At 39.0% G+C, this 25,633-nt stretch overlaps 1 protein-coding gene across 4 annotated transcripts in view; it reads left to right on the top strand.

Annotated features, from left to right (window-relative positions):
• The first annotated feature begins 3,705 nt into the window (after positions 1 to 3,705).
• Positions 3,706 to 25,633, top strand: part of unc13bb (unc-13 homolog Bb (C. elegans)) — a 79,731-nt gene continuing 57,803 nt past the window's right edge. For 3 of the 4 annotated variants that reach the window (XM_053516474.1, XM_053516473.1, XM_053516472.1), the window contains exons 1-3: positions 3,706 to 3,864; positions 12,611 to 12,640; positions 20,713 to 20,812. In XM_053516474.1, the coding sequence (XP_053372449.1) occupies positions 3,843 to 3,864; positions 12,611 to 12,640; positions 20,713 to 20,812 (152 nt within the window). In that variant the 5' untranslated portion in view covers positions 3,706 to 3,842. The remainder of the gene's footprint in view (positions 3,865 to 12,610; positions 12,641 to 20,712; positions 20,813 to 25,633) is intronic. The other variant, XM_053516475.1, reaches the window with a different exon arrangement.

The following is a 25,633-nucleotide window of genomic DNA, read 5'->3' as shown; positions in this document are numbered from 1 at the left end:
TCGCTTATCCATCTTAATAATATATTTTTCCTGTCTGCAAAGGTAAGAAGATTGTAAGGTCTCTTTTCATTAGATAAAATCAAAGATTGATCCGGTAGACCAAGGATCAAACACACAGGATCCATAGCCAACTCCTTGTCAAAAAGAATGCACATTTCAGATACAATCTTGGCCCAGTATATTTGTACTGTAACTGATTACATGACCAGAGACAATGAGTGAGAGTGCCAATTTGTGTTTTGCATTTAAGGCATTGAGGTGAAAGAGCATTGTTAAATGTATGTCTACATGATGCACATTTTCCTGTTTTAGGTTAACAGAAACAAATAAATCCAGCAAAAAACTTGTAGGACAGTGGAGTATGTGACCATTAAATGAAGTTGCATGGCTGGTTTTAGGCTACTGGACTGGTCACTTATTTCCATTTAAAATAATAATAATAAAACATAAAAAATAGCATAATGTGTAGCCTATCACATGAAGGTGGAGTCTGTCGAAAATTATAGTCAAAATTCAATTTAAATAAACTTCATTATTTATTATTATTATTATTTATTACATTATTAATCAGATGCTTTAGAATAGTTGATGAATTAAAGAGGGGTGCACAGAGAGTTAGCAAACAGTTTTATCCATAGCGCCTTATGTGAGGAAACTATTCATCCTTATAAATAGTAAATAAGACAAGCTTACATAAATACAACGTTTAAAAAGGTATTAGAAACACACACACACACACACACATATATATATATATATATATATATAGTGTGAGTAATGTTCTTATCAAGTATTTGCGTAAAACTACACTATTTGTGGGCAATAAAGCATTATTAAAATAAAGTATTTACGTACTGCCGTTAGTCACAAAAATGGTACTGGCCATGCTGAAAATAATAAATCATAATCATGACAAATATTAGAGAAAGATAAGCATTAACGTCCATAATGATTGAACTTGCACTGACATTAACATCCACTTGGTAGCGCTTAATAGCGTCCCCGCCCACTAGATCTAGCGAGGGGGAGCTGGAGCTCCAGCTCCTCTCATTTGGCTCTGCAGCGAGAACCCTCTCCACAAGGCAGCCGGTAATTACGTTGCGCAAAAAAGTAGTACCCTAGTATTGTGTGCAAAACGACAGTCAATTTACGTACACGCGTAATGGTCTCATAAAAAAACCGTCAGGACAGGACGTAAAAAGTGGACATGTCCGGGCAAAAGAGGCCACTTGGTCACCCTACAATTAGAGATAGAAACGCAAGATGCCGGATAGATGCATCTAGAGAGACTCTCCATTTTAGTTAAATAAACTCTACCAAAAATGGATAAATCTCTCTGCATCCATACCTCAAGTCTATTTTTGCAAAGCAGCTAGAACTATGAATGCATTTAAAGAACTAAATTCCTCCTTTCCATCATAATTATAAGGATATTCCTCTTTTATTTATTTTTTTATTATTATTAATTAATGAAAAAAAAGTGCACGCGGGCGCGCGCTGAACCATTGGTCAGTTTAAACTTCCAATTGGCGGGCTATGCACGAGCGGATTGGCTGATGTAGCACAGGAGGCGGGATTTGTCGGAAAAGAAGTGCGTTCAACGTTTTGGAGTGGGGTACAGCGATAAAATGGATCCGGGTGCGTGCTGGAAACACGATCAAGCAACATGTCGTTCCGGATTAAAAAAACTAAAAAACAGAATGGACATTAAATCAATGTTGTATTTCAATATTTCTTTATAGCTTTTTAAAACATTTTTGCAAAAGTCAGTTTTTTTTTAATAAAACATAAAAGGCGAAATCTCAGCATTCCTAAGTGACAGTCTAGTGCATTCCTGCATTTCTTACTTTATCAAAAGAGATCTTTTTTTTTGCACAACCTGTCTGCCTAAAATAGCACAGATAGCCTTCTCAAATATGTTTTTTATTTTCTTTTGCCCTGACAATTTAAATAAAAAGTTTATAATAATATACTAATACACCAGGATGCCTGGCTGTTGCTCCACATAATCAGAATTTAAAAAATTTAGTTCTTGATATGATAATGTTTCCTATAAAGAGCTTTAATGTAATCAGTGATATTATTATTTCAGGTTGAAGGACACGTACACGTCTGTCTGTCTAACTCATTAATACAGAAAACTCACATTCAGGCAGCACGATGGTGTAGTGGTTAGCACTGTCGCCTGGATCGACCTCCAGGGTCTGGGTTCGATTCCTGACCAGGCTTCCTGTCTCTGTGTGCATGGAGTACTCATGTTCTCCCCTTGCTTGGTGGGCATGCAGATTAATAGGTGTTCCCAAATTGTGAATGTGTGTGTGTGCCCTGTGATAGATTGGCATCCTGCCCAGGGTGTACACTGCCTTGTGCCCTAAGTTTCCTGGGATAGGCTCCAGGCCCCCCAAAACCCTGAATTAAGCAGTATAGATAATGAGTAAGTGAATGAAAAATCACATTCTGCAAGGTTGAGTATCTTACACCTTGTTTACACCCGATTTGGTAATCAGATAGTGAATCACAGATGAGAAATCAAAATTTCTTATAACTTATAACACTTCAGCGCTGTTATTTCAGGGGTGAAAATATTAACTAATCCCAGTAAAAATATTCAGTTTAATTTCCTAATTAATATCTATTGGTGTTTTTTTACATTGATCAAGTAGCTTATTAGTAGCTTATTTTAGGGTGGATTATTAAATCCGCAATGTAACTGTTCATAACATCACTTTTACTCACCATTTTGATTTTACTTAAGGCAGATATCTAACTACTTATATATTATTACTAGAAATATGTATTATATTTGCCTTTATAATTTTATACAAATTTTAATAATCACTACCAATAACAACTGGATGCAGTGCCGGTCCCAAGCCCGGATAAAAATGGGAGGGTTGTGTCAGGAAGGGCATCCGGTGTAAAACCTGTGCCACGCTGTAGTGCGGACTGGGTATTCCGCTGTGGCGACCCCTTGTCGGGAGCAGCCAAAAGACCAACAACAACAACTTCGAATAACACCTACAAATAATAATAATAATAATAATAATAATAATAATAATAATAATAATGTAGTTTTTAAATCCAAATTGCATTATTTACTATGAATGAGTATTTTGAAATATGACATTAATTCATAAGTGTACTAAATACAAGTGTTTAATAAATTTGCCATTATTATTTTATATACAATACATGTTAAATACATTAAAATAAATACATTCACTTTGACAATCTGACTAGAATAAGGGATTAGTTCAATCTAATGAATGAATAATTAATTATATGATTAATATGATCAGATTATCCAAAGAAATAAGCAAATAAATAGTATTCAACTAAGACCCTAACTCTCCTCATTACAGTTAAAAAAAATAAATAAAATAAAAGTTGCTAATAGTTTCGTTACACGCTGACGTCACTTCCGGTACTCGTTATCGAGGCGTACTCGGTTGCCCCGGCAACGCTGCGCACTTTACAGATCAGCGCGTCACACCTGTTCCTCCTGAATGTTTGTTTAAGCGGTAGGACACACCCTCTCCGCTTGTGATTGGTCCATGGTTTCAGTTGTCCCGCCCCGTTTTAAAAATTCTCAGAGTTGAATGGTTGATCCTGACGTCATTTAGGAATGATTAGTCCCGCCCCCCTAGCTTTTCCTCCGTGTGATAGAGGGTTTTGTGTGTGCGTGCGTGCGTGTGTGTGTCATGGCAAGGGAAGCAGTGCGAGTCTGGACGTGGCAGCTGAAGGAAATAAAGTGACTTTAATAAAATGTAAAGTGACTTTGGCAATGTGTCAGGACAAGAAGCTGAGTTTTTCCTGAGAATACAGAGAGGAAAGAGCTTGACATGTCTCTGCTGTGTGTCAGAGGTGAGTGAGTGAGTGAGTGTGTGTGTGTTGGAAATGTAATTCAATTCCCTAAAACCCAGCTGTTTGCTTACATACACACACTGTATCACACTTTAAATCTCTGGTGTTCCTTTTATCTTTATTTATATGATTTTTTTTTTCAGAAAAATACTTTCTTTAGAATACTTTATCCCATTCCAGTTGCTCAAACACTACAGACATTAAACTCATTCTGATTTCTCAGTATTGTGTTGAAATAGATTTTTAAGTTCACTTTTTAAACGAGTATATTTTGTTAAACCTGTTAAAAATGGTACGTATCATTTGATGTCATGATTGCGTGCACATCTGTGCGTCTCCTCCCAGCTGTGTTTTTAACTGCCTAAGTGATGAAAATCAGACTTAAGGGAAAAAAATCTTAACCATTATGCATGGTTAAATAAAAAAAAATATCATTCTGTTTGTTGCATTAAATTAACTGAAATATTTTAGTTAGAATTGATATTAATATGATGACACTGATGCATTTTCTACCTATTAATCAAATCAGACAAAGGAAAAACAAATAACTAAATGAAAGTTTAAATGTAAGTCTAACGTTGCTACCAAGTGAGAGAATCCTATAGCCATCCGATTAGCATTATGGGCAGCCTGAATGTCTGGACGCGTAGGCAGAAAACTTTGTTAAAACTATAAATTGGAGCAAATGCCGAAACTCCTTTCGTCTGCCTGCAGCAGCTTTGTGTGTACGCTGAATATAATAGAGCATTGAAGGTTTTCTTCTTTAGTGCTGTGATTCTGATTGAGACCGAGATGTGTTACATCTGGTTTTGTTCCATCTTCTGGGCGTTCAAGTCAAACCGGGACTTTTGATGAGACGCAAAAAGCCATCAATGTTTACAGAGGACTTAAAGCACAGTCCAGTAATGAGACTCTTAGCCACAGTACAACATTCAAACGGTAAAAACGTACATTCGTGAATGACGGCTCAGTGCACACTGCAGACGTTCCTGTAAACATTTAGTGATGGAACACCTGTGCTCTCCAAGCACTAGTGACATTAGTGTAGCAGGGGATTATATAGAGAAGTAAAGGGATATATGAGGGAAAATGCCTGTGTATCCAGCCACCCTGTATAATTATTTGTATAAAAAAATAATAGTCAAAAGAATTCCAGGGGTAATTGTAAAAGCCACTGATGAAGTGTTAAAGGTATAGTTTGTAAGGAAGTTGGGGGTAAATGGTCATATAGTTCCAGATTGATATTTATATTTTAGGAATGCACCAAGGAGCAGTATTAGGTCCGATGCTGATTTGATATCTGGTTGGTCTGACCCGTCAGTTTATTTTATGCTAAAACTGGCTGCCAATACGCCTCGCGACTTGTCTTAAAGTCTGACACCTTTTGTGCATCTGAGGTTTTGTATGACGTTTTGTAAAGCTCTCCAGTTTTTAATCATGGAGTCTTAAGATTTACGTAAGATACCACAGATAAAAAGTGTGAAAAAAGAAAGAAATAGGTATCACAGAAACAAGAGCATTTTAGTACTGTGAAATGTTTTAAGATATTTTGCTTAGCACTGTATACAGTCACAGCATATTCACAAATGTTGCCATGTACATTAGAATTATACATATTTTTAATAATGGGTATATAATGTGATTAAAGTGGGCGGAGCTTATCGTTATCAATGAAGTATAAACTCATGCAGTTTATAAAAAAAGATCTAAAACATTATTATAATTAGCATGACTATTCACTATGTAAATATCCCTGTTTTAATCAAGGACTTTTCCTGTAAAGGCATCCTGGTCACTGTACAGACCATATACAGTACTGTGCAAAAGTCTTGAGCCGCCTCGCATTTCTTCATATTAAATGATATGAAATTATGTAGAATCAATGAAAGAAATTCAATTTCTAAGTAAAAACGTCTAACAACTAAAAAGTAACAACAGCAGCAAACTTATTTTCCCTCTCATCTGTTTCAATCATAAGACTTTAGAATTTTACTGTACATTCGTAAAATTTGTCTTGTTTTTTATTATTTTTTTAGTAGGTAATTAGTAGATGTTTGTATCAATGCTTCTGATTGGACCAAACAGCAGCTTTGACAGCAGATTTTTCACCTTATTTCTAAGAAATAAAACACTCTACAAAGTGCTGTTTTACAAATTAATAGAAAGTAATACCGCAGGCAACACCTGTGGAAGCCTGTTAGTTGTTTATGTTTTACCCTAGAGTGGAAATTATAAATGCAGAAATGTTTTTCCCATCCGAGCGTTTCCTTCAACAGCTGTAGGTTTGGATTATTTAAACCTGGTGCGCACGTCATTTTAAGACAAAAATCTGCTCAAACCTGAATCTGACTCTGTGCTTGTCGATAGCTGTCTGAATGATACGTATAAGGTTTCGTTGCTCAAACAGTCTTTTTTTTTCTCTGTGATGATGAGAATCACTTCTGTCTTCTGACGAACCGCCTCTTTTCTTTGTGTTTAATTAGGTTTATTACTGCGTGTGAAGCATAATGACATTAAATCTCCACATCACAAACTCGCGAGGAGAAAAGATGGCCCTGAAATCCCCAAAATGGCACAAATAGTGTGAAATATGAAACCAGAAATCTCTCTCAATCATGATTATCGACTTCATATCATTTACTTGATAGTATTGGCGATATAGTACTCTGTCCAAAATAAGCAGCCGAGCCAAGCTCCTGAAAAACGACCCCACATCAGTTCCTACGTGACTGCGCACCAGTGCACAAAGCAACGAAATTGGGAGTTATGTGTTTGAAACAATGTTATCACGATACCTAGGGGGTAATTTGCACAATTTTATAAATATCCAGAGCTTTTATTATTCGTGGTGCTTGATAAAGAAGTGCCACTATTATTATCTCACAGGCTTATTATTATTTCTTTTTTTTTTCTTTTTCATACAAAAAAAATAGTCCTGTATGGTTTGTCGTAGACCCATGAAAGAGGTGTCGAATTGTGCAGCTTATTCAGGGTGATCATGGGGTGCTATCATTTTGTCTAAGGGGTCGGTCCAAAAAGTCCCATAGACTTAACATTAAAACCAATTTTAACGGATTCTAGCGCAGAGATTTTTGGTAGAAATCTCCAATTTACCACACTTGAAGAACATGTGTCAGAACATACCCCAAAAGAGGGTATAATTTGTACCCCAGGGGTGCCAGAGCAGCCCAGATTTGCCCCATTGGCAAACTTCCATAAGAACTTTAGAACTGAATCTAACTTTTGATCCCATAGTCGTAAAGACACGGCGGAGGGCTCATTAAACTCAGGCAACTAATCAGTCTTTTGCAGTCATTTATTATGATGCTCAAAGCCAGCGTGCTAACCACGCTTTATGCATAACACTTCATTGGTCTATGATCGTTAGTCACAGTGAATAAAGATGAACGTTTGCACTCTGGTTTATGTAATTATGGTTGCTTAAATGCAAATGCTCTACAGTTGTCGCTTTTATGCAAATAAAACTTCCTTAACACACAGTAGAGCACATAAAATTTCTTTGTGTGCAATGCAGGGTTGAAAAAGAGTGAACTCGTTCTTCAGAATGAAGTCTTTTGGTGGAGGAGCTTTAAACAGTCACTACTGGAACGGCTCTCATACAGGGGTTGGGACGCGGGGTCGATCCAGTGTAGTGTTACAATCCGACCCAGTTTTGTCCTTCTGTTTTTCAGATTCTACCTGGTTCTGTATTGAACTTGAGTGTACTGGTTCTGCACACTCTCCCACCTGTACAGTGTGATTATACCATGTCTTCATCCTGCGCTCGCTCTTATCGTCCCATTCTTACATCATTCACACTGTAGTGTGCCAGGATCAGAGGGACTGCCTGAGCTGGTGAAGTGAAAGAATTTTTTTAAAGCAGGAAATGTTTTTAAGTGAAATGGAAATTGTGGGCAAGAACTCCTAATTTTGATGTGTGGTTTTTAGTCCTGTTGAAGGAGACGTGGCCTATATGTGTCTTCATTTTGATGAATAAGGCGTGGCCTGTGTGTCTTAGTTTTGATGGAGGAGGTGTGGCCTCTGTGTCTCCTAGGCTGTGTTTCATTCCACCATGTACTTTTAAGTGTGCACTATGCTCCCTATGCAGAAATGTTGGGAATTTGACGAAATTCCTGCATTAAGAACGCTTTGTGGCGTGACCAAGAATGACATCACTTCCTCTGTGCGTTACCTAGGTAACGTGGGCACTGTATACCTGTTGCAAATATTGAATATTTATTGAATTAAATATTGATACAATTACAGAACATAGACAAGATAAACATGTAAAACTTTTTAATGAATCAATTGCTTAATCAATTTTTTTTACAGATTATTGGTCTATGTAGAAGTAAGGATTTATTGATTAAAAAGATTTTTAAATTGAATGAAAATATCACATTAATTACAAATTCTTATTGTATCATATTAATATAACGTCATTTGTGGCACAGTGATGAACCATTTGTCACTGGTATTCAGTTTTTATTATGTTGAGCTAAACAGCTTTTCAAACTAAAAAAGCAAACCAGCCACCCTGTCCAGTCATGGAGGTCCTGCGTGTTTTGATGCAGTTCGTCTCTGCCTATTAAACAGTCCCGAGTTACTAAAGCGGTCAGTAAAGGTTAGGATTGAGGAAGGCGTACGACCCGATCTGATCCGTGATGCCACACATGACTCACATTCTCCCTAACACTGCCATGCCTTGAGTTTCCTAATTCCTGACCAGACTAAAAGCTGTCTCTATGGTGATGTCATTACACACAGATACGGCGTACAGAGCATACACAGGACAGCTGAATATTCTATCCTGTCATATCAACATTATTACCTGCTCATCTTTAATAACTCTCCTGGCTCATTTCCTCTGAGCTGTTCGGTTTATTGCACTGTTCCCATCTAGCAGAGGCCTGGACTAAACAAAGTCATTTAAAGCGCTGTTTTTGCATATATACACATTTAATTAAGGAAGGATTTGGACGCATTGTGTGCTAAAAGGTGAATGTGACTGTTGTTTGGTTAAAGGTGTGCATGACTTCTAATGGCCTTCACCTGCCAAACTCGGCCAACTGGCCCTCCTGGATCCTAACTGACTCTAACGCAAATACTGACTCTTCGGTTTCACTCAGGCCGGACCAATTCTCTGTAGCTCTGAGTGCGGAAATTTGCATTTTGGCATGAACTGTCAGTCCCAAGGAAGAAGGCGTGGCCTGTGCACCTGCCAGGCTGGGCCTGAGTGTCCGTTTGTCAGTCTCAGTGAAGAACCTGTGGCATGAGTGTCTCTTAGTGAAGGAGGCGTGGCCTGAGTGTCTGTTTCGGTTTCAAGGAAGAAGGCGTGGCCTGAGTGCCTCTAGGTCTCAAGGAAGGGGGCGTGGCCTATGTGCTCATCAGTTTCAAGGAAGGAGGTGTGGCCTATGTGCCCAGCAGTTTTAAGGAAGGAGGCGTGGCTTGTTCGCCTATCAGTCTGGTGAAGGAGGCCTCGCCTATGTGCCCGGCAGTTTCAAGGAAGGAGGCGTGGCCCAAGTGTCTCAGCCTCAAGGAAGGAGGCGTGGCCTGTGTGCCTGTCAGTCTCAAGGAAGGAGACGTGGCCTGAGTGTCTGTCAGTTTAAAGGAAGGAGCCGTAACTTGTGCGCCCATCAGTCTTGGTAAAGGAGGCGTGGCCCGAATGTTTCAGTCTCAAGGAAGGAGACGTGGCCTATGTGCCCGGCAGTTTCAAGGAAGGAGGCGTGGCCTGAGTGTCGGTCAGTTTAAAGGAAGGAGGCGTAACTTGTGCGCCCATCAGTCTTGGTAAAGGAGGCGTGGCCCGAGTGTTTCAGTTTCAAGGAAGGAGGCGTGGCCCGAGTGTTTCAGTTTCAAGGAAGGAGGCGTGGCCTGAGTGTCTCCGTTTCAAGGAAGGAGGCGTGGCCTGTGTGCCCGTCACTCTCGGTGAAGGTGTGGCCCGAGTGTCTCAGTTTTAAGGAAGGAGGCCTGGCCTTTTTGCCCATCAGGCTCGGTGATGGAGGCGTGGCCTGTGTGCCCGTCAGTCTCTGTGAAGTAGGTGTGGCCTGTGTGCCCGTCAGTCTCGGTAAAGGAGGCGTGGCCTGTGTGGCCACCAGTCTCCGTAAAGGATGCAGGGACTGACAGGTACAAAGACCAAACCTACTTCACTTGGACTTTACAGCTAAACGAGATTCAAGTCCTTCTACACCTCTAACAAAAAAACTAACAAAACAAAAAAACTATTGATACAGCCGTGTAGCAAAAGCTGTTTTAGAGATAAAAATGGTGATTTGCTGTAGTAATGAGTTTGCTTGAGTGGTTTTGGCAAAACAATAATGTTTTCAAGGCAGAAGAAAGGCTTCAATTTCGGGAAGGGAATTGCTGAAGCCGTCATCATGATAAAGTAGGACAGGACGCAACAAAGAGAGAAAAATAAAGAGGAAGCAAAAAGGAAAGAGATTGAAATTATAATCCTCTGTCCATCTGTTGAAATCATCCAGCAGTTTAAGCGTCCACACACACACACACAAACACACAAACACACACACACACACACACACACACACACACACCGCTCCCTCTTCTTTGCCAAAAGTGAATAACACATTCCAGAAGCTGATGTGCAAGGCCTCCGTTTCGACTTCCTGCTTCCTGCTAAACACTTTTTGCTTGTTGACCTCGTGGAAGTCTGAACTCTTTTCTGTTGTGGAGCTTTTTCCTGCCACAGTTCATTAGTGATCCAGCATGGGTGGAACATTTCCCAGACACAGTGGAAAGAAATAAAAGAATTGCACAACATGCTGGTGATCAGCTGAAACACAGGGCAACGATCATCTTAACTGTAAAAAATGGTTAAAATGAGAATCACAAAGTGATAATAAACCCATCACAGTGTCGGTGGTCATGTATGGCCAAGTGTAATGTAAGAGACGTTTCACAAAAATCTGATCATATAAATAGAATTTTATGTTTATTTACTGATCTTTCACCAACAGAGCACAGAGTAAAGCAGCTGTTATCAACAGACCAACTTAAAATTTGAGTTAAACTTGTTTAGTAGTAAATAAAATATTGTTTAAAAAATAAAATCCAACAATCACAAGTCGTGACGTCGATTTAACACCAGGATGTGGAGTTACTCATTGAGGTTTTATGTGTGAAGTGTGTGAACCGGGATCTGAGATAAGCCTCGGTTTCCGTCATCATCGGCGGGAACATTGCAGCATTAAAGGTTACGCATTAAGCCTCAGGAATTCAGGAGGCACTTGTGTTACCGCGTCATAACGGAAAGGTTAAGGTATACGTGGAAAACCCGCTCACTTCATTACACAACATTTAGCTTTTCACGCGTGTTCCTTACGGAAATATTTACACTGTAATTTATCCTTTGGCACCTAAAAAGACAGCCGTACTGTGTGTTCTGAGAAGATCTGAAAGTCAGATGATGTGATTATTTAGCGTACGAGTTCTTAACTTCTCACCACCTTCACCCCTCATCCTGCCGTGTGTAAGAGTAAACCTGCTCTCCGCCAGTCGAGTAATGGATAAAAAAAAAAGGTCGGAGTAAGGTGTGTTGTGTTTAATCCCACCATGCCGTTAAGCACACAGTCCAATCCCAGCATCCATCTGTCACATTCATCTAGTAAATAATCTGCTGTTATAATCTCACTCAATCCTGTAATGTGTGTGGATGGAGGAGATAAACATGTCGACACTGCTGAAAAGAAAGACACTGAAAGAGGGGAAGAAGGGATGGTTAAATTAGGAAAAAATAATAGTTAATAAAAACTATAACAAAAAAGGAAGAGAAAAGAAGACAAAAAGACAAAGGAAAGAAAAAAGAGAGAGAGACACGGAGAGTCAAGGACAATTAGGAAAGAAAGCAGATGTAATAGGTGAAGAAAAAAGAGAATAAAGGGGAAAGAGAAATTGCAGAAAAGAAGCAGGAAATAAAAATGAAGAAGAAGCTCAAAAAGTCAACGGTAAAAGAAAGAGAGGATATAAAGGGAAAAATGAAATTGAGTGAAATAGCAAAAAGGAAAGATAAGAAGAAGGCAGTAGAAATTGGAGAGGAAAGGAAAAAGAAAAGGTAAAGCAGTATCGGGAGAAATGGGCAAAGGAAGAGAAATGACGAAAAAGGAATGTGAGCGGAAGAACATGGAGATAAAATTCAGCAAAACAATATTAAAAGAGAAATAAAGCAAAGTGAAAAGAGAAAGCGAAAGAGGGGAACAGCTAATAAACGAAGACCGGCGGGAGAGGGAGTTATTCGTTCTCACAGAGTTAACTGATCAGGAACAAAAGCAAAACTTCCCTCCTGGGAACTGGTCACGTCACCTAGTGTTACCCCCACGTGGGGCAAACGTGCACAGAAGCAATATATTTATCTTAGCAGGAGAGAAGCGATTGAGTCAACGATGAGGTTTACACGGCTAATATTTACCCATTGAGCGGGATGTTAAAGGTTCACTCCACCGCTCACGTTCCCAATTAACATTCATTCGGATCAGGCCGGATCGAGTCAGACTGTCCCGACTGAGGTGTTACTCCCGTTATTACTTTAATGTTTGAGTTCATGTAAACACATCTAGTGGTTTATCAAAGCCCTGCTTTTTACACAATTATTATTTCTAATCTAATATGGTCCTGGGTTTCGAACCCACAACGCTCATGTTACTTGAACAGTGTATTACTCGTGTTTATCTGCTTTTTCTTCCTGCCTCCACGTCCTAATCTTTTGTTTCTCTCTCTGTTTTTTCCTTTTTAGTGAAGAAAGCCAAACTCCAGGGCCCTCCAGGTAAGCTCAGACTCTCCTCTCCTCTCATCTAAGTGCGTCGTGACCTTTTTCCTGCAGTGTAACACAAGATGGAAGTTTAGTGTTGTGTTTGAAACAAGTTTTCAGGTTTCAGGTTTCTTCCACAAAGCTCATTTGTTTAGGGTTTGTTCTAATCCTTATATTTTGCACCATAACAGCACAGAAGGAAACGCAGAACTGAAGTTAAAGTGTAGACTCGATAAACACTGTCTTGCTAGATGTATACCGGAGTGGGGTTGTTTTTTAGGACTTGGGCTCGGCTCCTTAATTCCAGTAAAAGGAACTCTTAATGCTTCAGCATACAAAGACATTTTGGACAGTTTTCTGCTCCCAACTTTTTGGGAACAGTTTGGGGGATGGCCCCTTTCTGTGCCAACATGACTGCACACCAGTGCACAAAGCAAAGGTCCATAAACACATGGATGAACTAGTTTGGTGTGTAAGAACTTGACTGGCCTGACCTCAACCTGATGGAATACCATTGGGATGGATTAGAGCGAAACTGCAAGCCACGTCTTCTTGTCCAACATCAGTGTCAGACCTCACAAATGCACTTCTCGAAGAATTAACAAAAAAAATCCCATAAACACACCCCTAAATCTTGTGGAAAGGCTTCCCAGACGAGTTGAAGCTGTCATAGCTGCAAAGTGGGCGGGGCCAATAAGAATTTGATGTTACTCAAGTTCAAATGCATGTGAAGGCAGGCGAGCAAATACCGGCGAGCCGCAGTAAAACATTTAAACTGTGCTACCGTTTTAAAGAAGCCCGTACTCTACGTCTGTGAGTGATGATCTGGCCTAAGGGAGGCTCACAGCCCGGTGCAGTCGTTCCCATGCACTTGCAACAAGTGCCTGATTCTTGAAAAATCGATGGATAACTTGTCGCCAACTTGTGCATCTGTCTGTGTGAACTATACACACAATCATTCACCAACACCACTTACACATTATAGGAACTCAGCAGGGAGTTATTGCCAAATTCCCCTTTACAGTCCTGATCTCACTACAAGCCTTTTCCACATGTTTGGATCATTAAGGGAGTTCCTGGGAAGCTAGGGTTTCAGACGTGAATCAGATAGTTACGCAGTCCCATCATGGCTCTGGTGCATTGAGAAATCTTTCTACCTTGATGGTGTCCAAGCACTAGTGAAACACTGGGATAAGTGCATTAGTGTATCAGGGGATTATATAAAGAAATAAAAAGAGTTTTTACTCTCCTCACCATGTTCTGTTAATCTGTACAATCAAAAGTCCTGGTTTGATATGAACACCTTTTTTTTTTCTTCATTGTTCTTTTAGTCAATTGCAAGCACTCGTGCTGTAAATATCAGAGGAAATCTGCTGGAATAAAACCTCGTCTGTGTGTCTGTGTGAGTCTGATCAATCGATGTGCATTAGGGAACGTCCTGAGGCCGTGCTTCCTGTCTACTGGGAATGAGATCAGTCTGGGTTAAGCCCAAATCCCTCCTCCCTCCCCTCGCCTCTCTCCTCCCCCTGCGCTAATCCGCTCCACTGTTTGCCCTCAGAGCTTTCCCATAAGCCCCGTGACCGAGGAGGAAGTAAGGGAATGCTGGGGAATGCCCTCGGTCTGTCTCACACAGAACACCACACAACCTCTAAACTATCAGTTTACTTCATATCATTCTGAGGATCGAAGAAACCATCACAGACGTGCAGGAACTGTTATGTGCAGGATAAAACATTACTAAACATGCTGTTTGCCGGAAGTGATGATTTTACGTTCAGGTGCTCATATATTTACCAGACAAAGAAAAGACACCTTATTATGTTGGAGAGAAATTGACATATGCATGCACGTGCGCACACACACATTATACGGTATGGGCAATTTCAACCCTCAGACGCTGTGCCATCAAAATAATAATAATAATAATAAACAAACAAACAAACAAACGAATAAATCAAAATAATGACGAGAACTAAAGAGGTACATATTCTGAAGTAAATGTGAGTGGTGCTCGCCGAGGCATGGAGTCATGCTGGCAACATGCATAATCACTCTAGCATCCAATGATGTTGCTATAATAATATGCTAATGTACTGAGAATAATGCTGGGAACATGCAAATTTCACAAGCATCATGCTAGCAACATGCTAATCATGTTATTAGCGAAATGCTAATATAGTTAGCATAGTGCTAGTTAAATGATAATATTGTTAGCATCATGCTAGCAACATGCTAATATTGTTAGCATCATGCTAGCAACATGCTAATATTGTTAGCATAACGCTTTCAACATGCTAATCATGTTAGCATAACACTTTCAACATGCTAATCTTGCTTATGAGCATCATGATGAAAGCGAAAGACGGATTGGTTTCCTGAGTTAAATGAAACCCTCCGCTGTGTATGTAGGACAATCGGATCCACAGTTAAGTTCGGTTTCAAAGTTCCTATGAAAGTCGCCTATATATGTTATTTGCCCCCTGCTGCGGCATTTTTCCCGCCCAGTCTTTAGAAAAGTCATGTCAAGCACCCCGTTCCTGAACAAGCCACACGATTTGACACCTCTTTCACGTGTCTACGACGTAGTTACGCAACAAAGTCCACATCATATGTCATTGGGCAAATTTGGGCACCTTTTGTGCCCCAGTTGTAAAACTTATACCCTTGTGCGGGGTACGTTCTGACACAGCTTTCTACAATATTCTTAAAGAATTTTTTCCTCATTATCTGTCAAAGGGGCAAATTTGGGCACCTTTTGTGCCCCAGGGGTACAATTTATACCCTCTAGTGGGTATGTTCTGACACAGCTTGCAAACATCTTACCTTTCTACAAAATTCCTGCTCTGCTCTACAATCCGTCAAAATTGGTCTTAATATTAAGTCTATGGGACTTTTTGGCCCACCCGTTCGAAAAGTCATAGCACCCCTTTCCCGAATAAGCCGCACGATCGGACGCCTCATTCATGGGGCTACGACAAACGGTACGGGACTAGTTACGTGCCAAACTTTTGTACGGAAGAAGAAGAAAAAAAGGGAAAAATAATAAGCCAGTGAGAAAACAATAGTAGCGCTTCGCTTCACGAGCACCACTAATAATAAGGTGGAGGAAGAAAAGATTCCCAAATGCAAATATAAAAAGTCATACTTTATTTAAACAGCTGAACGAAACCAAAATATTAGTTTGAAACAGTTTGTTCACATTTCTTTTAATCTGTTTTGCTAACACGTCTGGTTCACACTGTCTTCTCTGTCAATTCTTTCCTAACTTCTGTGATCAACAGCGTCGTGTTAAGAAGATATATAGACTATCTAATCAGACTTAATAAATCAACTGAAAAACAAAAAAGGAAATAAATATAAATAGGAGAGAGAGAGAAGATTAAGATTCAGTTATTTGTCACATACTGTAAGCACAGTGTAATGATATTTTTTACATATCCCAGTTAGGAAGCTGAGGTCAGAGTGCAGAGTTGACCAAGATACAGCACACCTGGAGCAGAAAGGGTTAAGGGTCGCGCTCAAGGGTGGCAACTTGAAGAAATTTGGAGAAAATTGTACTTAAAAAAAATAGTTAAAATTTCCAGATTGAGTTTTAGACCAACCCATGCAGAGGTGTTCATGACAATTCTTGCTCCTGAAGGTTTACAATAAAATAAGATTTTGCGAATTGAAGCACTTGTAAATTATGTCTCATAATACGGCTTTGCAACACTTACACCAGTGACTCCTTCCATAAATGCTAAATAAACACCTTCTAATGCAAACTACATGATTTTTCTTATCATCAATTAGCTGTTGGTATAGAAACTATTAGTTTGAAAAAAGTCTAAGCCGACCAGTTAGATTTGGGAATTCAGCATCACTTTGTTAAACTGCATTAAAAAAGAAAATCATATATATATATATATATATATATATATATATATATATATATAAATTTGTCAGATGTTAAACGTATAATTTTCGTTGTTCTTGTCAGGACATTTACGAGCATTAAACACAAAAAAGCTTCTTTTACTGTGTTCAAGTTTGTAATTTAAAAAATTCCACAAAACAGCGTTTATTTCTAGCGGTTTTTATCAGTAGCTGATAAGGCCGGGGCAGGTGGGACGTCACCAAGCAGTCTGTAGCGTGCTTTGTCTTGGCTCTGTCACAAGTCAAACACAGGATGAGACGAGCGTCCTGCACTCGAGTCGCGTCTCCTCCCTGCGTGGCCGAAGGTAAACACGTCCGCGGGCCGAGCCTTCTCTATTGACACTTGGCTCCTTTGTTTCTCTGAGATCCAGCGTGTTTGCTCAGTTCTGTAAACTACATGGCCGTGCATGCCATTCATCCTGTCACTACAAACAATGCGACCTGCTTCACATGGATCATCTCAGCTGTCGGGGTAGATTTAATAGTGTTTGTTAGACATTATGTGTGTGAGAGAGAGAGAGAGTGTTTGAGTGTGTGTATGGGGAAGTGTTGGGATGAAGACAGTTGGAATAAATGTTGGAAAAACATTATTTGGTCTTTGACGCAGTTTTATTCTGAATTCCTTTCTAAGATGCTTTTCTGCTCTTTCTGTGCTTGTTTGTCCCACATGGGGGTAACATCGGTGATGTGATGATGATGTGAGAAGCTCTGTCTTCCACCTGTCTTTACTGACATTCGCTGGGTCTCTGGCTGGACCTGGAGCTCTGATTGGCTTACAGTTCATACGTAGATGAGACTGAATTCTTGTAACCGGTTATAACGTAAAAGGCGGGATTTTTTTATTTCTTATTATTTTTTATAAAAGATTCTCAAAGGCATTTCTAATAATGGGTTTCAGAAATCAGCACCTCAGATTAGAGCCGTTATGAAGGATTTACAGAGCATAAGTAACAGATACATCTCAATATCAACTGTTCAAAGGAGATTATTGTATATTTTAGACGCCTTCAGCATTGCTTTACAGTGTAGAAAGAAATTGAAATCAAGAACGACCAGATCAGGTGTGTCCAGACTTTTGACTGGTAGTGTAAATTTAAATGTATCATTACTAAACAACAGCATGCATATTCATATTTATTATTTAAACATTTTTTGCATTTCTCTCTATATACTGTACATGACATCATGTTTGTCTTGTCTGTGACGGGAAACAGTGTGTAATTAGTGTGTCGAGGAAACACACGAGTCGTTAATCCACCCCTCCCAGGTGTCTTCGTCCCGGTCTCTCGGGACGCCAACACTAATGCACGCTAATAGCAGGAGGAGACAAAGACAGTCTATAGGGCTCAGTTTCAATCCCAGTGAAGTGACCTTTTGTAATTAAAAGCAAGTCCCAAGGCAGAGGAAAAAGTCACTTCTAATTGTTTTTCTGTCTTCAGGTGCTGCTGTGAGTCTCTTGCCATCAGTTTAGCCTCGCATTAAGATCAAGACTAAGCGAGTTATGTGGGATGTTTGATCTGGTTTGGGATGAAACGCAGGATAGCTTTGTTTAATTTTGTTTTGTTTTTTTACTTGAATTCTGAGACTTTTTCCATCCATCAATATATTCATCTATTTTTTTAAACAATTATCCTCTGTAAGGTCACGAGGGAACCCAGTGCTGAAGGGACAAGGGGAGTACACCCTGAATGGAGGGCCAACGCATTACACGGAACAAGACACACACACACACACACACACACACACACACACAGTCGTACACTACAGACAATTTGGCAACACCATTTAATCTACACTGTGTGTCTTGAGACTGTAGGAGGAAACCAAGAGTCCCTGGAGAAACCCCAGCAGAACATACAGCCACCAAACACGCAGAACAGAGCAATGATTCAAACTCCCAGCCTCCGAGGTGCCATCTGACTCCTGGAAAGGTTTTAGTTGTCGTGTGATCTTGAAGTAAAGGGTCTAATCTTGAGTTAAAACTCCTCTACCTCTCGTCTGAATATAAATCCAGAACCTGCAGGCTGCTCATCTAACACAAAATCTACAGCGCCGGATGTTAACGCTGGCAATAAGGCACAGAAATAACAATCATTAAGCAGCAACTCTGAATGTAATGCAACAATTTATTAATACATGTGGTTTTTAATATAACGACCAATATACTCCAGATAATGTCGCTGTGTCCCTGAGCAACCAAACCCTTAATGATTCTATAGACTCTAGAACCTCGTGGTCTTGTTTTAATTTTCAATTTTAATTTAATCTTTTTAAAAGCTTAAGATCCCTTGAAGATCATTATATATATATATTGAGCAGTAACTTAATTTAAATTGTGAACATGTAAAATTAACAGATTATTATTATTATTATTGATTTTATTGAGTTTGTTTATCATTAATCAAACTATATTATGTTAATAATAATTCATTATTTAATTAAATACTTTATTTTATTGTTTAATTTTAATTTTTTTTCTTGTGGTTGTAGCTGTGGTTAACATGCGAGCGTGTACTGCATTACCATGCGTATAGATAGGGTCAGAGTTTAAAGCACTGCACATTGTGTACCTTGCCCAGTAAGCCCAGTAGAGGTAAAGAAGCATTTGTTGGCCCTCATGGACCCGCGTTGTACCGCCCCTTTGTCTAACTTCCTTCGTCTATCACCGTTTTGTCCTGACATCTGACCTTTTCCCCCTTAATAGCATCTCGTTCTTTAAATAACCCTGTGTGTTATCTCCGTCCTTGATATTTCTGTTTGAATTTGTTGTTTTGTTGATGCCGTAGTCATGGGCAAAACTGGATTGCGTTTGAATCACCACGGCAACCAAAAAAAAAAAAAGCAGGAGGTTTAAATGAACAGAATGTGTTTTAACAGCTGAAAGTCTTCTCCAGATTTCTCAAAGCCTAAAAGGAACCAGGTACAAGCATGCAAGTATACTAGAGTGTGTGTTTTTCTCTCAATCCTCATCCACTCTATCACTCGGTCTAAAATGAGGCCACAGGCGTAATCCTTCCGCCACATTCGAGATTTTTTATCCGCGAGGTCCGGATGATTTTATAATCAAATCCTGTCTAATGCAGAATTTCAACTCGCACTCACGCTGAAGCCCTGAGAGACGGCGAGTGACTGATGAAGACTTCTGAAGGATTTATGCAGCTTGTGTAGCAGGACGATAAAAATAATAAACAACAATCAAATAATAACAATGACATGATTACTACTACTAATAATAATAATAACATTAACAGTAAAATTATAACAAGCCAGCAATTAAATAAACCAGAAATAAAGGTGACAAAAACAATCATAATCTGATTGGATGGGAGGTGTTTCACGAGTGCTGATATACAGCATAACAGCACTGGGGCGTTTAAATATCTCTCCAGTATCTCAAGTATCAAGTCATAATCTGCTGGTAATAAATAGTGTTTGTGGAACTGTTGTATAAAATCAATATCACACTCGAGGTCGCGATGAATATCAGCACACACTTTCATGTGATATTGCATAATTGTTAAAAGACTGTTGTGAAATTAGTTGTTGATGATTTCACGGCCTTTAATGGAGAGGGGCGTACATTTTCTTTCCCATTAATCAAAGCACTACTGGATACTCAATTGGTGTGTGAATTGGGGTATGTAGAAGAGGATGGATAGCACTTTACCTTGAATGTGTTGCACTGGGAAGAAAGCAGAAAATCTGACAAAATCTGATAATGTAGGGAACCGTCTTGTGGGTTAGAGTTCAGAGCGTGGTGGGAAATGAGAATAATAAAATAAGTAACCATATATTCAGTTATTAAAGTAAATCAGTAATAATAATAAAGGTTAAAAAAGGTAAGGTTAAAAAAAACATGAGTAAAATGTAATTAAAATAAAGAAAGCTGATTGAGAGTAATGATAAGAAGCTTGTTTTATTTGTTTTGGGTTATGAGTCTAAGTGCTTGTTGTGGATCCAGGAGGAAAAAACCCTTCAGGCTATAGAGCTAGGGCTTGATGTGCACACTGGTCCTGAAATGTGTAGTGAGTGTCTCCTTGAGTAGAAGATTTGTGCTGTCGAATAGCAGTTAAGCAAAATATTGGAGACGGCGTTAAAGATCCTGAGGGCTGTGGGTTCAGTGGATGGAACAAACATCATACTGGAACATAACGATTCTATCTTCATTTCAGGCAAATTCAATGCCTACGTGACCCTGAAGGTGCAGAATGTCAAGAGCACGACCATCACGGTGCGGGGAGACCAGCCATGCTGGGAGCAGGACTTCATGTTGTAAGACTCCACACATTTCACACCAACACTAACCTCACTAAATGAATGGACTCTGCAGACTTGGAATAGCGCAAATTGAAACTAAACGAACGTCTAATATTTTTGCTTTTACATGAAATAATACACATGAAATGCTCTCTAGGGCTGAAATGATCACTACAATATAGACCTATAAAACATACAGTTTTGTTTTAAACTGTGCATGACCTGCACCATCGCACCAAATCCTGATGTATTGCCATAGATTAATTTGTGCATGTTTATGTGAGGTGTGTAAAAATCTAAAAACAATTTTCTCTCTCCTATGTGAACTTTAATTAAAAAGTGTTCGGTTTCAGCCACGTTTCTAACCCAAAATATAATAATGAGCCCTAGTCATGTGACCAAGTATGCCTTTCATATGGGAACATTTGGAAATGTTTGTGAAATATTTGGACATTTTAATGATTTTTGTTTGTCTTTGTCAAGTTTCTTGATGTTGAGCTGTGAGCCCTCTACCTTATACCACGGCTCTGTTGAATTCTGCACTCTGATTGGTCAGAAAGTGCTGGTTTATATTAATGCACTACTTCTGATTTGGTCATTCTCGCTTGTTCATCTTTATTGGAAGGAGTCTCCGTTGTCAGTGCTTCATTAGAATCATATGTAAAGCTGTAACTTTAGAATAGATTGTTTCGACGCCTTTGGTTCTTCCTAGGTTCTTCTATCCCTTGTGACATGACATTAAATTTTCATTTTGTGAAAACAATATTTCTGACTAATGCAATCAATACATTTTATCTAAAAAAAAAAAAAAACTTGATTAGACACGCACTGGAAGACCTTCCCACTTGGAGATAAAATAGTCATAAAATATTAAAACGATATTCTTAACATTTCTATTATTAATATGACAAGATGGTTTGGCAAAATAACAAATTTGTGTCATCACCGTTCCTCCCGCTGTCTAACACCTGGCTGTTTATGTATGTTGTGTAATGTTCTTTTCCATGTCATCATTTTACGATACATACTTCCCTTAGGGCAGGGGGCGGTGTTATGTGCTAAAATGCCCCCCTGCCAAATGGCTCTTAGAGTGTTTAAGGTTGCCGACCCCTGCCTTAGGGTTTTAATTTCTTAATGAAATAAGAAAGAAATATTAACAGCATTTTTCAGACACACTTATTCTGAGTGATTGACATTTATCTGATTTACACCGTACTGTACAGCCAAGAAAGTTGAAGGTTGAGGGGTCTTGCTCATGATCCCTTCAGTGACACTGAAGTGATGGGGGGATCGATCACATGACCTTCTGATCAGTAGTCTGGCGTAGTGATGGGTCGTTCATGAACGCTTCGTTCTTTTTAAACGAATCTTTAACGTGACTTAGAAGAACGAGTATCTCGGAGAGTGATTCGTTCATTTTCTACTGGGCGCGCATGCGCAAATCATCATGTGCATTATGTGCAGGAAACAGAATTGAGCAATTCGTTTTCAGTGATTATTCTACTCCGAGTCGTTCGTTCTTTTGTCACATGACTCCCATAGATGCTATGCAGTGCAGTAGACAGGAAACAGAATTGAACGGTTCTCATCAATAAGTCTTCAAGTCCCAAGTCAGCGTTCCTTTGTCACGTGACTCCTGTAGACGCTGCGCAGTTCAATAGATTCAAAAGAACGAACGACTCAGACAGGAAGATACGAGAGGTGAGCCACTCATTCTGTTTATTATAATATGTCCTTAGCTGCATTGTAAAATTATCATTACTGGAATTATAGCCGAAATCTGTGTATGTAGACGTGTTGGGGGTCTGTTTATTGAAAATGCAAAATTTTATTTTATTTCTGATCAAAAGAACGAAATGAACTAAATGACTCAAAAAAAGATTTGTTCATTTTTGATGAACGAGATTCGAAGAACCGAGTTACTAAAATGATTCAAACTTTCCATCACTAACGCGTGTACGTGTGTTTGTGTTTGTGTGTGTGTGTGTGTGTGTGTGTGTGTGTGTGTGTGTGTGTGTGTGTGTGTGTACACGTATCTTGTACAGTTAACTTAGAATTGACTACAATGTGCTTTCCAGTGGTGCAGTGTTTCAGTCAGACGTCTGCCCTGTGCTGTGTGCACTGTACTGGCAGGACGTGGACTTTGGTGTCTTCCTGTCCCTCTGTCCCTCCCCTGTTGACATTCAGTGCTTTAATATCCAGACCTAATTTAGATATGAACCCTGTTCTGAATGTGCCTTACAGTCAGCCTTAATTAAATTAATTGTGTTTGTGTTTTCTAGTTTAAATCTGCGTCGTTATATAATTCGCTGTCGCTCAGCTACAGTCAAGAACTTTGTTTATATAAAAAAAATTAAAACGCACAACTATTAAAAAGATTACAGCATCGATTTCTGATCTGAAATTTTTTTATACTACTGCTTACAAATATTTAACTTTTTTTAATTCAAATAAACGCTCATTGTCGGTAAGGAAAGGATTTTTTTTTACATTGTCTTTTTTCTTCGAGTAAACGTGACCTCAGAACCAACACCCATTCCTTTATATATATGTTTAACCAAATGCATAAAAAAAGATAACACCATATACAGTACATAGTATAGATTTAAGTTGAATAAAATAATGATAATAAAAAAAACTTGTAGTAATAAGGGCGGCTCCTACCAGCTTTGAAATAAACCTGTCCACTTTAAATGCCACACAATTCTGTCCTTAAATTACATGTGCAAATTATTGTTTAATCCCTAATAACACCATTTCTTTTTTAAAACAACAGCCGATCTTCAGTAGCATCTGTTTAATAACCTGTGCCAACTTTAATCATCATTGTGGTGTAACAGGAGCTCAAATCTCTTCGCTATTAGAAAACAGAGAGCAACTATAATGCCAGTAGTATAAAGTCCAGTCCACTCCGTAAAGTCTCCATAATTGTCTCCGTTCTGTTAGGTCGTGTGTCCATTCTGTAAACGTCCTTACGTGTCCATTCTGTAAACGTCCTTACGTGTCCATTCGGTAAACGTCCTTACGTGTCCATTCTGTAAACGTCCTTACGTGTCCATTCGGTAAAGTCAATACAGTCGGTTTGTGAAGTCCTTGTCATTTTATGCCTGTTTGGAAATTTCCATTTGGTCCTAATTATGTTATTTATGTGTTTATTCCTAAATGCCTTTATGTGTCTATTACATACGATCATGTTCAAAAGTTAGTACCCCCTCTTTTAATTTTGTGTGTTTGTTTAGGAGCATAATAAATATCATCTGATCGTAGCCGGTCTCAGCATTAAGCAAGTACAACGTCAGACAAACAACAACATATGACGTTTTTACGGTGCCATTATTTAGTTAACAGAAATAAAGCCGAAAGAAACCATGTGAGCAATACTAATTAATAGTAACAATAATTTGAAGTAAATAACTTAAAGTAAATGTTTCCTGCAGGACTTCATCAGCCTCTCACAACGTTTTGGTCCGGTCTTCTTTACAACATTACTTTAGTTCATTAACATTTTTTGGAATTTGCTTTGAAACATTCAGAGCTCCTCTAAGGTCCCGGCACAGCACGTCAGTGAGGTTGAAGGCTTTACGGATCTTAAGAGAGCTGTGCGTAAGCGAATTCCCACAAAAATCTCATTCTGTGATGATGTGAGGTCATCATGTATCTATTTTATGATCTTATCTTACTCTTTATTCTGTGTCTGTTCTGTATTGTTATTCTGTGTCCTTTTGTGTTTTCTTTTGTCTCACTTTGTGTCTCTTGCATAATGTTCTTTTTTTCATTTTATATACTTTCTGTAATATTATTCAGTGTCTGTTCAGTTATGTCAATTTATGTATTATCTATTTCACACCATAATCCTGTGTCTAGTCACTCGTCATCCCGTATACAGTACATTCCATCGTGTCAGTCTGTCACCTTGTATCTATTTGTTTTTGTGACTGTAAGTGTCTCTCCCATGATGTCACCATGAATACACTGTATAGTGTCAATCTGTCATTCTGTGTGTGCACAGTAATGTGGTTGTGTGTGTGTGTGTGTGTGTGTGTGTGTGTGTGTGTGTGTGTGTGTTCAGTGGTGTCATACGGCATATGTTTCATAATTCCATACTGGAATGTCCTTTTGTATCCAGTCCATAGTGTTATTATAGAATTTGTATAAATACTGTATATACATTACCCCAAGAAACTAAATCCAGATATCCTGCACATGCTATTTGCCTAGTACCTGTTCATGTGACGCCCCCCGCCTTTCTGTCCCCATCTTTACCAACGCGAACACGCCTCGGATGGGGCTACTAGTGAAGCTGATAACATTAAACAATCCTGTATGTACAGTAACAAGCCGCATGTCACACTGCACGTGTGGATGTGTTTGCCGTCACGCATGATTGGTCATGTGAGTCGTATGGAGTGTGTTTTCAACATTTCACTCAGCACTACAGCTGCGTGGCTCAGTTTTTTTGTGTTTCTGCTGATAAAAGATGAAGTGTGTATAACTATATAGTGGAAAAAATAATTCTAAGAGAACAAAGTGCAGCTAATTGGGGTGTACTGTAAGACAAATACAAATACAACATTATCAACATGTATGGTAATATTCCTAAAATGCTGTAGTATTTATGAGAAAATTATATTAAAAAAATTATGAATTTTGATTAGATCTTGATTAGAGTCATTACACTCTAATTATACGAAGAGCGATCAAGTCAAACGGGGACTTAAGCTCTTAAAGCTTTATTTCTCCATATAATCCCCTGCTACACTAATGCACTTATCTCTAGTGCCTGGACACCATCAAGGTAGATGGTTTTCTGGGTTTTACGCTGGAGACACGATTGGA

This window comes from Clarias gariepinus, chromosome 17 (assembly GCF_024256425.1).
Source record: "Clarias gariepinus isolate MV-2021 ecotype Netherlands chromosome 17, CGAR_prim_01v2, whole genome shotgun sequence".
NCBI lineage: Eukaryota > Metazoa > Chordata > Actinopteri > Siluriformes > Clariidae > Clarias > Clarias gariepinus.
This window is presented reverse-complemented; position numbering and strand designations above follow the sequence as displayed.